The sequence below is a fragment of the Haliaeetus leucocephalus genome, unplaced genomic scaffold, assembly GCF_000737465.1.
Source record: "Haliaeetus leucocephalus isolate CR32 unplaced genomic scaffold, Haliaeetus_leucocephalus-4.0 Scaffold251, whole genome shotgun sequence".
Taxonomy (NCBI): Eukaryota; Metazoa; Chordata; class Aves; order Accipitriformes; family Accipitridae; genus Haliaeetus; species Haliaeetus leucocephalus.
This window is the reverse complement of record NW_010972687.1, coordinates 9,315,348-9,331,760: the sequence shown is the minus strand read 5'-3', so window position 1 is coordinate 9,331,760 and position 16,413 is coordinate 9,315,348. Positions and strand designations below refer to the sequence as shown.

At 34.8% G+C, this 16,413-nt stretch overlaps 1 protein-coding gene across 1 annotated transcript in view; it reads left to right on the top strand.

The window, feature by feature from the left end:
• The window catches only part of CNTNAP4 (contactin associated protein-like 4), a gene marked incomplete at its 5' end in the record, with an annotated part of 203,951 nt that overhangs the window by 118,300 nt on the left and 69,238 nt on the right, over window positions 1-16,413 (top strand). Inside the window, 5 exons of the mRNA XM_010568747.1 lie at window positions 635-838; window positions 1,009-1,193; window positions 3,171-3,314; window positions 5,823-6,084; window positions 14,397-14,546. Coding sequence (XP_010567049.1) covers window positions 635-838; window positions 1,009-1,193; window positions 3,171-3,314; window positions 5,823-6,084; window positions 14,397-14,546 — 945 coding nt within the window. The remainder of the gene's footprint in view (window positions 1-634; window positions 839-1,008; window positions 1,194-3,170; window positions 3,315-5,822; window positions 6,085-14,396; window positions 14,547-16,413) is intronic.

The window sequence follows — 16,413 nt, the reverse complement described above, 5'->3', positions numbered from 1 at the left end:
CCAAAACTGTAATTCAGCTTAATCAAAGTTGTAATTTGTTTATGATGCCAGTAAAAAAACATCTGATGAAGAGAACCAGGCCCTACTCACAGCTGATAGGATTTCATTTTAGAATATTTTTGCTTCCTAGGATAGTATGCCATGATATTATTTTGAACTACTGTACAGATATCCAGATTGATTTTAGTGGTCGCTTAAATCTACAACCTGCATGAAGGCCCTGAAAATCAGTTAACTGTAATGGACATGATTTTTCTCTTCTTTATTTTGTTAATTGGAATTAATTACAGATAAATTAATAGAGATTTTCACCCTAAGAATACACTAAGAACAGAAAAGGTCAAAGTACTTCATGGCTCCAAAACAAAGAAGACCTTTCAGCATGTGAGATTAGTACTAGATTGGAATAGACACCAGATCTCTTCTGCTTACCTTGCTTTATTATCTAGTGATAGAAACATCATTAAAACAAGAATTTGGGGAAGAACAGGAATAGCAGAAATAACCTACACTTTACTGGGTACAAGAGAATCTAGGGATGTTAGTGGTGGGACTTCATATCACATTGAAGTAACATGCAACTGTTTCTTTTAGACGTAGCATTATACATTATCTTTCATTTCTTTACTTCTAGGGTCCGAGGTGGTTGGCTTTGATGGGAAAAGTTGTCTAATTTACACATTTAATCAAAAACTCATGAGTGCACTGAAAGATGTGATTTCTCTGAAGTTTAAGACAATGCAAAGTGATGGAATTCTCCTCCACAGAGAAGGACAAAATGGAGACCACATCACCCTGGAATTAATTAAAGGGAAGCTGTCCCTACTCATTAATTTAGGTAACAGCTAAAGTCTCATAAAATCTAATATAGTTATTAGGTACTATTTGACTAAAACTTCTTTTAATTTAAGTGAATTTTAATGTTTAGAATATGATAAACTAGCAGTATATATTTGAATAATTATATTTTTATATGGAATTAATAGTTTTTATTTTTCTTCTTTCAAGGTGATACTAAATCTCATCCTTCTAATGCCCAAATTAATATTACACTGGGCAGTCTTTTGGATGATCAACACTGGCATTCTGTTCTCATTGAGCACTTTAACAATCAAGTAAACTTTACAGTGGATAAACACACTCATCATTTTCATGCAAAAGGAGAATTCAATTATTTGGACCTTGATTATGAGGTGTGAAAATTACCTTTCCTTTATTACATTTATTAACTTTGTTACGTAAATGCAGTGAAACAAGCAAAGGAGACAGAACTGAAGGAAGTTTGTAGTGCTTAAGAATGTAGGCATATTCTGCCTCCTGAAGGAATTAAACAGAGAAAAAGAAATGTTCTTACATTACTAATGCTCCACTAGACTTCAACTCAAGATTTTCAGAAGACCATCTTTTTCATGTCAGAATTCATTATTTTAATATCTTTGTTTCAGTAGTGCTGCAAATGTGGTAAACAGTATGCAAATGTAAGAAATGAGCCCCAAATCAAAGTTACTATTTTATGGCTTCATGAAAATTATAATAAATCAGCATAAAACCATTTTAGAAATGTTTAGATTAAGACTTAAATTCCTGTTTAATCTGGCAAATGTACTGTGAAAAAATCTTGCTTACACAAGTGGTAGATTCATGAAAAGGAATAGATGTAATTTGCTGTGACAGTTTCCTACCTATGGTTAAAAATACCACTATTTCACAGTTGTAATGTGATGACTGGTTGTTTTATGTTTGCCCCTGTCCTGTTTGTTGGATAAGATAATGAGTGATAGAGCAGAGTGTCTGCAACCCATAGATGTATATTACTTTATTCTACTCATTCAAGTTCTTAAGCAGTTTAGAGTAAGATTCCATGCTGTTCCATGTCTGCAATACTCCATTTCAAAAATATCATTCACAAGACTAAAGTCACGATTCTGCTTAAAATTTCTGAATCTAAGCCACAATGCCAAGGCTTGCAGGTTCATACCAATTAAAAAAAAAAAAAAAAAGAAAAAGGAACAACAAATGTTAGTTTTAACTGATTGGCAAATAGATTTATTTTAGTAAATCAACCAGTATTGCAAATTTTTTTTTCCTCTCTTCCACATACTTTACTTTGAAGTATCTGTTACCAATACAAGGTAGAAAGGAAAGCAAAAGCTGGAAAAATGCCTAAAAACTTGCAAAAAAGTATGAACCACTGTATTTAGAATTGCATTTGTGACTATAAAAATGTCTCAATTTAATAACTTAATGAGATAATATATTTAATTTTGGGGTTTTTTATTAAATGATTTTAAATATTAAGTGAAATTTCAAAATTAAAAGATAAATAGTTTAAACTGACCTTTTCTATAATGTCAGCTAGAATAGCTTTGAAATGTGTGAGTTCAAAAGTTCAATTAAACTGGCATCCTGTTTCTGATGGTGCCCAAGAGTGGAAACATAGACCAGCGTATAACTCAGGTCACCCTTGTGGAAATGCTTTTCTAAAATAAACTACTACTTTCTAAGTGTTTCTGTTTCAGGGACTTATTAAGACAGAGTGATATTCTTGAATTTAATAGCTCTCCATGGATTTTTATTTTTATTAAATCTTCCTATCCCTTTCTGAACCCCTGTAAACCTACAGCATGACATCAAGGGAGTGCACACCCTAAGCATTTTGAGAGGGGAAAAGTATCTCCTTTCATTTGTTTTGAATTTGCCCTAGAGTAATTTAATTTGATGTACTCTTGTTCTCTGTTATGGTAGTTATTATTTGCACACAGTGGAGAAGTCAGGCTCAAATTTCCTAAAGAAGTTGTTTGCGAATTCTCTTCTCCCTTTTTGCATTGTCCAGTGTGGTCTGCATGTACTGGGCCTTGTCCTTCTTCTCCTTGGTTTTGCAGCTGTACTGGACCCTGAAAACTGATAAGACTCTATACTAAGCAACTATTAAGAGGCATCCTCAGAAGAAAAAAAAAGCCAACATTTCAAAATATTTTAATGCATACATATGACTTGATACAGCCTAATTTTTGTTAGCTGTTCTTTTAATACGTAGATGTGATACAAGGAAATAGCCAAGTAGCAGATTCATTATTGGCCAGTCTTTGACTTCTGCTCTTATGCTATTGGCAACTTCTTTCCTTAGAAAATTACTTAATAGTATGATTGATTTCTCTTCTCTTTCTAAGCTCAGCTTTGGAGGGATCCCAGTGCCTGGAAAATCAGGGACATTGTCACACAGGAACTTTCATGGGTGTTTTGAAAATATTTATTATAATGGAGTGAACATTATTGACCTGGCCAGGAGGCATAAATCTCAGATCTACTTTGTGGTAAGAGATTCATAGTTAAGAAAGAATAAATAAGTAAAATAGAGAAAAGAAAAAAAACACAATCATTTTCATAGGCAACACAGTTCTAGTAAAATCTATGTTTAATGAAAGAAAAATCAAGGAATTACTTAATTGGGCTATTTTATATTTGCTGCAGTACAGACTCATGCAGTAGACAATGCAGGATGCACTTTATTCCTCAGCTCTTCAGCTGATATTTAGATGTGTGTGATATCTCACTGTTGTGTGGTATCTCACTGTTGTGCATGTACAAAAGCAAGTGAGTAGTGTAAGATGTAGCTGAAATCATTGAAGCTCTGGCTTTGACTTCTGTACCTGACTAGTAAGAACACCAGCAGCATATTTTAAAAGCCTTCTATTGCTGAGGACACTGATCCACTCTCTTTTCTCCAGAGCATTACAAATTTGATAGGTAAGTGCTGTTTGTCAATTTATACTGCACTTTGTCTGAAAAGCTGTAGTTTAGGTTGGTGAGTTTAATGCATTTATTGTGACATGGCCAACAGTTGTATTAGCCAAACCCCTACCATTAAAAGAAACGGTTCCAACAATGAATCAACTTTCTTCTGTGTTACAGAAGGTTTTCTATAAATTTTACTAAGTCTTTTGTTTTGTTGGTTTTTTTCAATACTACTAGAGCTATCTCTATTTGCAGTATTTATTTATTTAGCAGCAGGATATGCAGGGATATGATGGAAACAGTCTGTTCAAAATAATTAACAAAATATTAAATGCTTTGAAACTCCAAATCTTTTGATTTGGATTTCAGTTCAGAATATGAACAATCAAATTTGGTTGTCTGTCCCAGAAAAAATGGATGACAGGCATCTCTCTTCACATGAATCTCATCGGAAATATTCCAGAATTAACTAAAGTGATACCTCTGTATAATATCCTGTCCATGACACTGATGGATGTTGGGGAGAGGGCAGTTATAGGAGGTTCTCTGCGGACTAATGAAAGGGTAGTTATGAAATTATTGTCATAGAAAATTTCATCATATTAATCTCAAATGACTTAAGATCTTGTACTGCTTTCAAATCTATTTAGGAGATGTTTTGTAATGTAATTGTGCCAGAAAATATCTATGTTCCCATAGAATCCTTGTTAAATAGCCACTTTGCTGGTCTGATACAGTATCAGGTGGTTGTCCAGATAATGTAGAGGGGGAATCTGCAGATGGTAAGCTTTTAACGTTTAACAAGGTTTATTAAGCTGATGACTTCTTTTTCACTATGGGTCAGTTCAGTATTCTTTTCTCTACAGCTGAGTTCATAAGACAGAGCTTTAATTTATATTTTTTTTTTTTCCTTTAAGAAAATAAAAAGAGATAAACTTTAATGTCTTGCCGTGCCAGGGGCTAGTGAGTATTTTTCTTAAACTGTTTTGTTAGCTTTTTACTATAAGTCAAAGTCTTCTGTATGTTTAAAAGTTTAAAAGCATTTTGTGTTGAAGAGAAGTTCAATGTACTTTAAATTCTAAAGACATTAATCCTTTAGTAAACGTCCATACAGAACAGATTAGTTATAGTTCAAATAGTGCCAGCAAGTCATTAGATCAAAGTGCATATTGTATTACTATCAAGGTTCATAAAGTACTCACTAATTCTGATGTCAGATGCAAAAAATGCATTATTCCCATGCCAGTCTTCTTATCTATATCACTCAGTACAACCATGGATGCAGGTTAAGCTCAGAGTTGGTCAATGAGCTCATCCACAAGTTTATTTCGGTACCTAAGAACCAGTGGTTTCCAAAGCAATCAAGCAGAAAATAAAGGCTAGGTGCCGAAATACACCTCATGATGTGGTCCATATGGGCCTGTTTGGAAACACGTTTCCTTCTGATTTATGATGTGTTTCACATTTATAAGTAGCAAGAGTTTATATGTGGAATTTTCTCTGAATGTTTGTGAAAACAAATACTGGTGTCAGTGCACATCTCCAATTGCATTGATTTGGAAAGATTGCTCCTTGGTCCGGCAAAATATTTTTTTTTCTCAAATTTAACACTGCCTTAAACAATCAGTAGCCAAGCTCAACATTTTTCTCTGCATACAAGTGTTTAGACCACAGCAAATATTTGTACCAAACTTTGCATTCGGTGGCATTTTATCTGACATTCAGAAATTTGTCAAGTCCCTAATGCTTCCTGAGGCTCAGCCAAAATAGAAACAAAGCAGGTCTGTCTAACTCCCAAAGTATGATTAAATCACCCATGTAATTTTGGATGTTACCTCATTCACTCAAAGGTCCTTGCCACTCTGCTCAGAGGTATGTCTGTTCTGGTCAAACAGCTAGGTAAATATTTCTCAAGCTGATGATGTTCTTGTGTATTCGTACTTGATTTTTAGACTAACACACTCAAGTATTACATATACTAGGTTCTATGCACAACGTTTTGAAACTCTGTAGTTTCCATACAAAAGTTCTCATGACCCTTTTTCCCTGAATGTTCCTAATGCCATATTTGTTTCATCTCTTTCTAGGGCAACATGTCCTTCTCATGTTTAGAGCCACAGGTGGTTCCTGTTACATTTCTGAGCTCCAGTAGTTACCTGGCACTGCCAGGCACATCAGGGCAAGATGAAGTATTCATCAGTTTCCAGTTTCGCACATGGAACAAGGAAGGACTTCTATTATCTAGTAAACTACACCAGGCTTCAGGTGGTTTCCTCTTACATTTGAGTGATGGCAAAGTTAAAATCAGTCTTCATAAACCAGGAAAAGCACTGAGTGACATCACTGCAGGTAACAGAATTGAAGAAAAAAAAATTCCAAGATTCCTACATATAAAAAAATAACCTAATGTAAAGTCATTGAAATTAGTACCCACATTCTTGACTTAGTTTTATGACTAGTATGTATGTAACAATGTTTTACTTTTGTGTGAATTTTAATCCCAAATGTTTCTAAATACTTTCTTTTCTCACAAACATGTATCTATGCTTTTTTCCCCATGATTGAGTAGAAATTACTTGTAATAATATAGGCTGCAAAGTTGAGTCCTTAGGTTTACATACTATATGTATGTAAAGATGAGATATCTGAGCAACTTTTTCAGTTGTGAAGTGTAAACAAATTAATTTCTTACTCTGTCAAGCTATGCCATTAATGTGTTTTTCATCATTTGTCAAAGCCTTCACAACGCATCAAGTAACTCATTTTTCTATAAAGTTATACATTATTATAATATTATGTTTGTTATTTTCTAGAGATCTCAGTTACAGAGGTGTCCATTAAATTTGGACAGTGGATACCCAATAACAGTTTGTGTTCCAAAAGCTGGGGCAAGTTTGACTCTACATAAAAACAAACCAAAAATACAGTAAGGACAAAATAAATGCAGAAATTGAGGGGACTGAATAATTGAGGGCTAAAGGGTCGCTTTTGTAGTTAATCACTGAATTGAGACTAGATCATCTACTTTTGGTACTGTGCACTGCTAGGCAGCCCTCAGGGTGGAGCTGAGATTTCCAAAGGCATACCCTTCAGTCTTCTTCTGAGCCATTTCCCTGTCGGTAAACAAGTATATAATGACAAGAGGATGAGGCAAATATAGTAAGATACAGTCATGTTAGAGAGTATCCAACTGGGATTCTGAGAAGCAGCTCACAGCTTTCACTTTCACTCAGTTTGGGAGCAAGGGGACTCCCCCTTTCACAAAAAAGCTCCTCAGTTTTTCTGAGTGCTATTTAGCACTTGATATGAGAACAGCAAGACCACTGGCCCAGCCAGCAGTCTCCTTCTTTCATGAAAAGTGAGACCAGGGCAGAGCTGACAAAACCTCTATCTTGCACGACTTCTTAAAAAATGGTGAGAAGCAATAACATCACCATGTGATAATATTAACACCTTCGCCTAGCAGCACTTTGTCAGTAGTATACTATGCTCTGACACTCCATGCATGACAGCTGCCTCAGTTTCTCATCCTTTATGTAAACAAATTGAATTTTGCCCCTTTCTTATAGAAGGATAAAATGGTTGTTCCAGAATGAATTCTCAGACAGGAAAAACAGGACTAGAGAGATTAGGCAGATAAATGGGATTCCAAAGGATACATGAAAATGAGGAAATGTGGCTGGGATTGGAGTGGTTTCTGTATGGGCAAAGAAGATGACCAGAGACCACTTGTTGGAGGAATGTGTCATAAAAGCAATGGGTAATTTACCTGCAGAAAACACAATGATGATATCCAAAACATCAGTTGATCCTAGATTTATTTTGAACTATACACTGCCATATATTTCATATTTCATCTTCATAGAACAGGAATATTATCAGTGAAAAAGACGCCAAGATAGTTCCAGTAACATAATGTGTAAACTGAATTAACAGATAAATAACAAGTAGGAAAACTGCATTTTGCATTGGTATTTAGAAAACAAGTTAAGGATTTGAATGTGTGAAGAATTTAATCTTGTATAGAGCTTATTCATTGGATTGATAGGAACCAAGCCAAAGGCATCTTTCAGGAGAGTTTTCAAGCCAAAATATATAGACAGCTTAATGATGCTGTTTAGTACTAGTTTGTCTTGAGCAATAACAAATACAATAAGTAAACTAACCAGTTACTGAAATAAAAATAAATAATAAATAATAAAATTATCATATAAATTAAAGCCTCCAAATCTCTTTCGTACCCACAGAATTAAAAAAAAATACATAAAAGGGAGAAAATTTCATAAAAATGTTTTAATTGGTACAAATACAAAATAAGCATCAGCTACCTAAAAGGTTCACAAATCATGTGCTTGGCAGTATAACAGAGAGAAAGAGAGCAAAGCAGAGCCAAGCAGAACAAAGAAACAGCCACAAGATTTGAAGATGAGGCCTCCTTAATCTTAGTTCTATGCCCCTGTTTCTTTTAGATTGATTCCTTGCTTCAATTCCTTGTACAAAATGAAAATTCCTTTGAAGGAGGAAAAAAAAAAAAAAAGAAAAAAGAAAAAGTTAAACATAACTGGAGGTCATTATGTTTCTACAGGTGTATAATGATTAAAAGTAAAATTTTAAACAGTTGATTATATTAATTCAGGAAAAAAACTGTAAGCCAGTAATGACCACAGATAATGCTGAAATTTACATAAATACTTTGATCCTGTTTCTGTGGGTGATAATAGGATCAGCCCTGGTATTTGTTATAATCTGAAATAACTGATGCACAAAGAGTACCATTTTAAAGACAAGAGGTTTCCCTAGGCTCACCAATTGAAAATGTCAATGCGTTAGTAAGAATGTCAGTGGTATGTAGTTAACAGTGATGAATTTGGCTTTCTAGGAGCTATTTCAATTGCAGTTCAATTAGGTGATGTATGTTAAAGAAACTATTGCCACGCAGCATTATTTTAACAGACCAGCTGAAGGTGGTGGCACTTTTAACAGCTGTAGACTTGCACATAGAGCAATTTATTCAGTTTCAAAGTTGCAACACAATACACAACATATTAGCTGAAACAGCCCTAAATAAATCTTGGTAGTCTATGCTGAAACAGAATTTAATGTACTTGTGCTATGTTAAGCTTACTCTTCATGAAGTCTAACAGGAGGCATTGTGTTTTTCCTTGTGAAGACAGAAACTACTGCAAAAACATCTTATTCTCTTCTGAGAAAGAAGTTCTCTAACAAAACCATATGGGGAATTTTTTCTTGAGTTTTTGAAGTGTTTATTGTTACACTCACTGAAGCAATTCAAGTCTGCTTTTTCAGACTGAGTAATTAAATTATGGATGGCTGGACAGGTTTGTTCCCTACAGGCAAGGACTTATGACCTGACTTTCACACACACACATGATATCTGAAAATTAAATCAGAGCATATTTCTTTGTGCAGAGCTCTTAAAATATAAAGTGTTTTTTAAAAATTTCTTCTACTATATAAAAAGAAGAGAATGGCATGCTAATTCATGAATGATTAAGTTATAATAAACTGTATCCTTCTTTTACAGAATGGTTGCTTAATATCTTTCCTTTGTAGCCTCTTCTGCAAGCTATAAATGTTTGAGATCTTATTACTCAGTTTCTTCATATGACCCTGTCTTTCTATGCAGCTTTTAATTAAATGATGTTAACAATCATTGCATTTGGTGGTTATACTTCAGACTAATTATAAATTACTTTCTCTAAACCAGTTTTTTTTTTCTCACTGATCTCCTAATAAGCTATATACATTGTTTTTTTTATATGTGTTCCTAAGTTTGGATGTCAGTGTTCTGCAAGACCTCCCACAGACTTTTTTTTGTACTTAGATATTAAAATGATGGAGGTACTACTAATGAGAGTAAATGGATATCTTGTTTAATAGCTACCTTATTATGCACTAAAAGTTCAATTGCTATTTTTTCCTTACTTGTTTCTGATAAAGCATTTTTAAAATTCCTAGTAGAGCACCAGACAATATAATTTTCAGATGGAATGGAAATGTTAGCAGTCCATTGGTGTCCAATATTTGTATGTTATACCACTCCATGGCTTCGCACCAGCAAATGTGAATTTAATTAAGGTTTTTAATTTGAGAGCTACAATGAGCTCTTTTCTCAGGAGTGTTTTGTGCTCCCACAAAGGCATTCCTCAGTCCCCAGACTTAAATGAAAAGGACTTTTGGGAAGTCTTAACTTGACCTAGATGAACAACATTTATCATCTCTAATCATGCCAGCCTGTATGAAGAGGAGATAAAATTTCCATCCCCAAATCATTTAGTAGGTCAGTATGATGAACTAAGGTAAACAAACCAAAATGTGCAAAATTCATGTAATTGATTTTCCAGTAACCAAAAAAATTTTCTACTTCATTCATTCATTCAATCTCCTTCTTTATGTTAGGGCATTCTCTGACCTACCTTGACAGTGAAATTTTGCAATATTTGGAGTATGGTTTTCTCACCAGAACAAGATGTTACTGAAGCAGGATGTAAAACTAAGAATTAAAAGCAATTTTCCTTGCAACAATTGAAATGAAATTACAGAATTTGTTAGATTTCATACCTTCAGTGTGACATAGATAGTGGGATTGAGTACATCCTTAGCAAGTTCGCTGATGACACCAAGATGAGGGGTGGAGTTGATTCACTAGAGGGAAGGGATGCCATCCAGAGGGACCCTGGCAGATTTGAGGAGTATGCGCATGTGAAGCTCATGAAGTTCAGCAAGGTCAAGTGCAAAGTCCTGCACCTGGGTCAGGGCAACCTCCAGTATCAATACAGACTGGGGATGAAGGGATTGAGAGCAGCCCTGAGGAGAAGGACTTGGGGATACTGGTGGATGAAAAATTGGATGTGAACTGGCAATGTGTGCTTGCAGCCCAGAAAACCAATTGTATGCTGGGCTGCATAACAAGAAGCATGTCCAGCAGGTCGAGGGAGGTGATTCTGCCCCTCTATTCCACTTTCATGAGACGCCGCTTGGTGTGCTGTATCCAGATCTGGGGTTACCAACACAAGAAAAACACGGACCTGTTAGAGTGGGTCCAGTAATGGGTCACAAAAATGGTCAGAGAGCTGGAACACCTCTCCTATGAAGAAAGACTGAGAGAGTTGGGGTTGTTCAACCTGGAGAAGAGAAGGCTTTGGGGACGTCTTATTGTAGCCTTTCAATACTTGAAAGGTGTCTTATAATAGGGATGGAGAGATACTTTTTTCCTCAGGGCCTGTAGTGATAGGACAAGGGGTAATGGTTTTAATCTGAAAGAGGTTAGATTTAAATGTCCACACCTGGAAGTGTTCAAGGTCAGGCTGTGCGTGGCTTTGAGCAACCTGATCTAGTAAAAGAAGTCCCTGCACATGGCAGGGAGATTGGACTAGATGATCTTTAAAGGTGCCTTCCAGCCCAAACTATTCTATGATTCTCTGATTACTAAAGGAAAAGATAGCATATTGCAGAGATGTGATTAGGAAAATATCATTCACTTCAAGTACCTCTACAAATAAAGAAACTTCTTGCTTAATCTTAGAGATGAAGTGAAAGAAGCTGGAGCTTTTGTTAGCTGGGGATGGAGGCTACAAAGAGGGAAATAAGTGAGTAGGGAAATAATCCTTTTTTAAGAATTATTTTCTGAAATAGCTAATCTTAAAATCACAGTATAACAAGTGGCTTTATAAACTATATATATTTTACAATTTAGTTTCAGATTATGGGATAATCCTACAATAATTTATAGAAGAAAACTAATTGTACTGTTGGGAATTGGGAAAAAAAACTTTCTCAGACTTAATTTTCTGTGCTTTAAAAAATACATTATTCATATTCTTTGTTTTAGTATACCTATTATCTCTTTGATGAAAGACTATAGTTCACTGAGTTTCACAGTGGTAAAAAAGACCTAAGGATGCTTTATCTCTTTGTTATTATTTGCTGATTTTTATTTGAAATTAGTAAAAATTTTTGATATATTTGATGAGTTCTTGCTGTAAAATAGTACTAAAAAAATAGGAGAGATAAATAATAATACTCGTTAAGTCTAGAAACTTCATTATACAGTGTGACTCATCTATACCCATGATATTGCAAGACAGCAATAATATTTTTCTGATGCTTTATCTACTCTGTCTTTTAAATGTCTGCTACACATTGTATTATCTAGCCAAAATACAACTAGAGCCAAAATAGCTAGGCTTTAAGGTTTTTTCTTGATCCTCAGCTTAATACTATGCCAGCCTTAACATAAAGTACATCAGCCTGAAGGCTGCTCTAAGTTATATTAGCTGCCACCAGTACAAGGGGACTTCTTCAGCAGCTGGACATCTTGAAATATAAGGAAACTCTAGTCACTTCCTCCACATTGCCTGTAGGACTATGCAAATCCTTGTTACCAAAAGATTAGCCCTCTACTTGCGACCTTTTGGTAGCCAGATGTAATAGCTTTAATACTATTTTATATTGTGTGGTATAAGGTTTCCAATTTTTATTTTAGTAAAAAGTCTATCTCTATAAATATAATGAATATGGAGTTTTACAGAAGTAGAAAATACACCTATTTACTCATAGGTGTAATTATTTACTCTAATTGTAAGTGTACTGCTTCGATTAGCAAACTCAAATGCCACCTCTCAAAAAGATTGCAACCAAATAAGTAATGCCAGAATGGTATCAGAAAACATGTGATTGTGACCCTGTGCTTTCTGCTGTTATAATAGAAAAGTGAATTGTTCCTGAAAGTGCAACACAAAGATAAGAAGATCTGTTAGCCATAGCTTTCATATAATTACACTGAAGCTGGAGATAAAGCAAAATAATTAAGTTTTCTTATTTTGCAGTCCCTAATAAATAGAGTGGTTCAAGTAAGGAAACAAATAATAGAAAAAGTGTATAAGACTAATATCATATTAAATACATTAGAGAAGTTTTCTAGATGTTAATTTATCTAAATTTATAGTGCAATTCTAAGATTTTTCTCTTGATTGTATGCTGATCCTTTGTTTAGACTGTGGTAGTTAACATTATATGTATCCTAGTCACAATGTAATTTAGCTATTTGAACCTTCTGATCTTTCTATTTTTATTTCTTTTCCTTCTGTTTGAACTACTCAGTTAACTGGTGAGCTGTTTCTCTAGAACATTGTTGTGGTTTAACCCCAGCTAGCTACTAAGCACCATGCAGCCACGCACTCATTTCCTCCCACACCCACCACCTAGTGGGATGGGGGAGAAAATCAGGAAAAGAAGTAAAACTTATGGGTTGAGATAAGAACGGTTTAATAGAACAGAAAAGAAGAAACTAATAATGATAATGATAACACTAATAAAATGACAATAATAATAACAAAAGGATTGGAATGTACAAATGATGCACAATGCAATTGCTCACCGTCCACCAATTGACGCCCAGTTAGTCCCTGAGTGGCGATCCCCCCCCACCTCCACTTCCCTCAGTTTATGTATTAGATGTGACGTCACATGATATGGAATACCCCTTTGGCCAGTTTGGGTCAGTTGCCCTGGCTGTGTCCCCTCCCAACTTCTTGTGCCCCTCCAGCCTTCTTGCTGGCTGGGCATGAGAAGCTTAAAAATCCTTGACTTTAGTCTAAACACTACTTAGCAACAACTGAAAACATCAGTGTTATCAACATTCTTCTCATACCTAACTCAAAAACATAGCACTATACCACCTACTAGGAAGACAATTAACTCTATCCCAGCTGAAACCAGGAAAAATATACAACACGTTCTAGAGATGAGTATAGAAATACAAGAAATTTCAAGAGGGAAATCACAGATCACAAATCATAAGCACTCCGCAGTCAAGAAAAGACTTTACATAATTCAAAGGTTGTATTCTTTGTTCGTCACCAAAAGAAGTATCTCTGTTTTGAAGAACATTCAAGAATGTGATTGACTTAAATACTTCTTAAAGATAATAATGTGCTTACCTACTGCCCTGTAAAAAATTTATTTCAATATATTTATATATGTAAGTGCTTTCCAGCATCAGGGCTTTAGGCTTATTGCTTTGTGGCACCTTACACCGACACGGCCAGAGGTAACGTAAATTGGTGTTAGAGGCTAAATGCTCATAAATTTTTCCTATACATTTCCAATAAAGGAGACAACTGAAAGAATAATAATCTTGCAACATTGACATGACAGTTGCTGAAGCTTTTAGCATCTATAGGATTTTGCTGTTTTATTGGGTTGCAATAAAATGGATACCTTTAATTTTAAAAGATGAAGAAATCCTTTGTAATAGTGTAGCAAAAATGTGTATTATGTGTAAAATACTGTATCAGCCATCACAATGATATCTTTATGGTAACCTCCTTAGATTGGGAGGATACTTTTCATAGTCACTACATCAAATGGATGTATTACTAATAATTAGGAGTATTACAACAGTAAGACTTATTGACTGAAGTACTTTTATTTTTTCTTTATCAGATATGAAGCGAGGGAAGGGACAGAGACATTTGTGTTCTTTATTAATATTTTTTCTTCTTTTCATTATAATTTGGAATTTTTATGTGGGCTATGATTGCACTACCCGTCTCTCCTCCTTTCAGGTCTACAATATTCAGGTAGTATAACAAATAATGGATGTTCATACTCCATTTTACTTTTTCTTTTCCTTTCAGGTGCTGGATTAAATAATGGCCAGTGGCATTCTGTATCGTTCTCTGGCAAAAGGAATCGTATCAGTGTAATAGTGGACAATGATGTGACCTCATCTGCTCATGCCTCCGTACCTCTGCAAATTTATTCAGGAGATGCTTTCTACTTTGGAGGTGAAATATGTTGTTTATTTATGCTGGCAATATCCCACAGTTAAACATAATTTTTTCCTGACATATCTAATCAAATGGTGAGAATTATTTGGCTTGCCTCAAGTCTTCTTTGCCTAACTTGGATATCTCTCAAAGGATCTAGTTTTCAGGTGCTGCTGTGACCTTTTTGAGTTTTTGTTTCCTTAAAATTTTATAATGTTGGGTAGAATAAATTACCACTCTAAATCCTTGGTCACTTTTTAGAACATCTTTTTCTGGTAACATGCTCTGATAATTGAATATAGCCTGTCTGACAATCAGACAGACACACAAAGGTCTCTTTTGTGCACACTTGTTGTGTTGCTAAATCAATTTTTTGTGAGAATCTTCCACTGGGAGGACTTCAAGTGAATGCTTACTTAATTGTGCAAATATCCTCTTTACATGATACACACTCTTATTTTTTTTTTTTTTTTACCAGAGTGACACAAATTTCCTACGTTTGGAGAATATAACTTATGCCTTAAATTTATGTTTAGATATCGTCATTTCTCTAGGAATATTGACAATTATCTGTCACTAAGTGGTTTTGTCATTTATCACATACATGGTTACTGATAGAGTTGAGCAGGAAATTGGCTGGACATGGACCACACAGTAGCAATGTTAAACTATCTGAAAGCATTATTCAACACTAACCTAATGCTTCATCACTTAGTAGCTTAGGAATTCATGACTGAACTATTTATTAATAGTTCTCAGATTTCTGAGAAAATTGAAAAATGCATAAAAAACCCTAAATGAGTATGGACCAAGTCATTGTCCACAGATCAGTTCCCTTGAAACAACAGGTTGTAAATAGATGTTACACTTACAAGCAGACTGTAAGTATAGGAACTGCTATATGAGCATCCATATGACTTTTCATATCTGGCATTTAGCCTTCTCTACTAAAGATACCCCTTGACCTAATGGATAATCAAAAGGGCAGAATATTGGCCTTGAGTAACCAGAAGAATTTTTTTTTCCCCTTCTATGCTTCAGGATCCCACATGTCTGATTAGGTGATTCACGCCATTGCAGGGTTGAAGGCACAGGTGAACAGATCAGGAGGGATATGAGCAGTTGCAAATAACTGTATATTCAATTAAGTTGTACAAGGACATTTCTATTTATCTTTTAAGGGGTGGAAGGAGCAAATTAATTCCAAGAACACTGAAATTACTAACTGCATATCCACCCCTTAGCTTCTCTGATTTCAGCTCTATAGCTGAAATCAGCAGTTCATGCATGTCATACAAACTTGGGGAAAAGTAGTAGGTTTCTGAGTTTAGAAAATAATTTATTAAAATTTTATGTCATATACCACTGTCAAAATGCAGACAATGCATTTTGACTTACTTTCTAAGTTCATATGAGTATTTACTGTGTTTCTATATGCTGGTTGTTAAAACTTGAATATCAGCCTTCCAGGAGAGGTGTCCTGGGGACATGGTGGTTAGTTTGCTTGTTTTAATGAATACAAAGTATGCGAGAAATGTGTATGCCTAGCTGGGAAAATGTGTAATAAACGTGAAAATAATTTAGCGTTATTTCAGCACATTTTCTAGTCATGTTATCATCAAGGTTATACGACCTCTCTCAGTTCTTGAAATAATATCTCATTGCAACTATATGGGCAAAAAAGAGTTTATTTAATATTGCAATAAGCATAAAGGGTGAATCTCATTATTAAAGGATTTCTTCCTATCTTTAATATCCAGCCCACAATTATAAGGAATTCCAATTTCATTAATATTAATGATGTTGCCTTCTCTCTGACAGAACTAGAAGACAACACCAAGAAAAAAATCCGAGAAACAATTTTGTAGAATAGAATAGCTAAGTG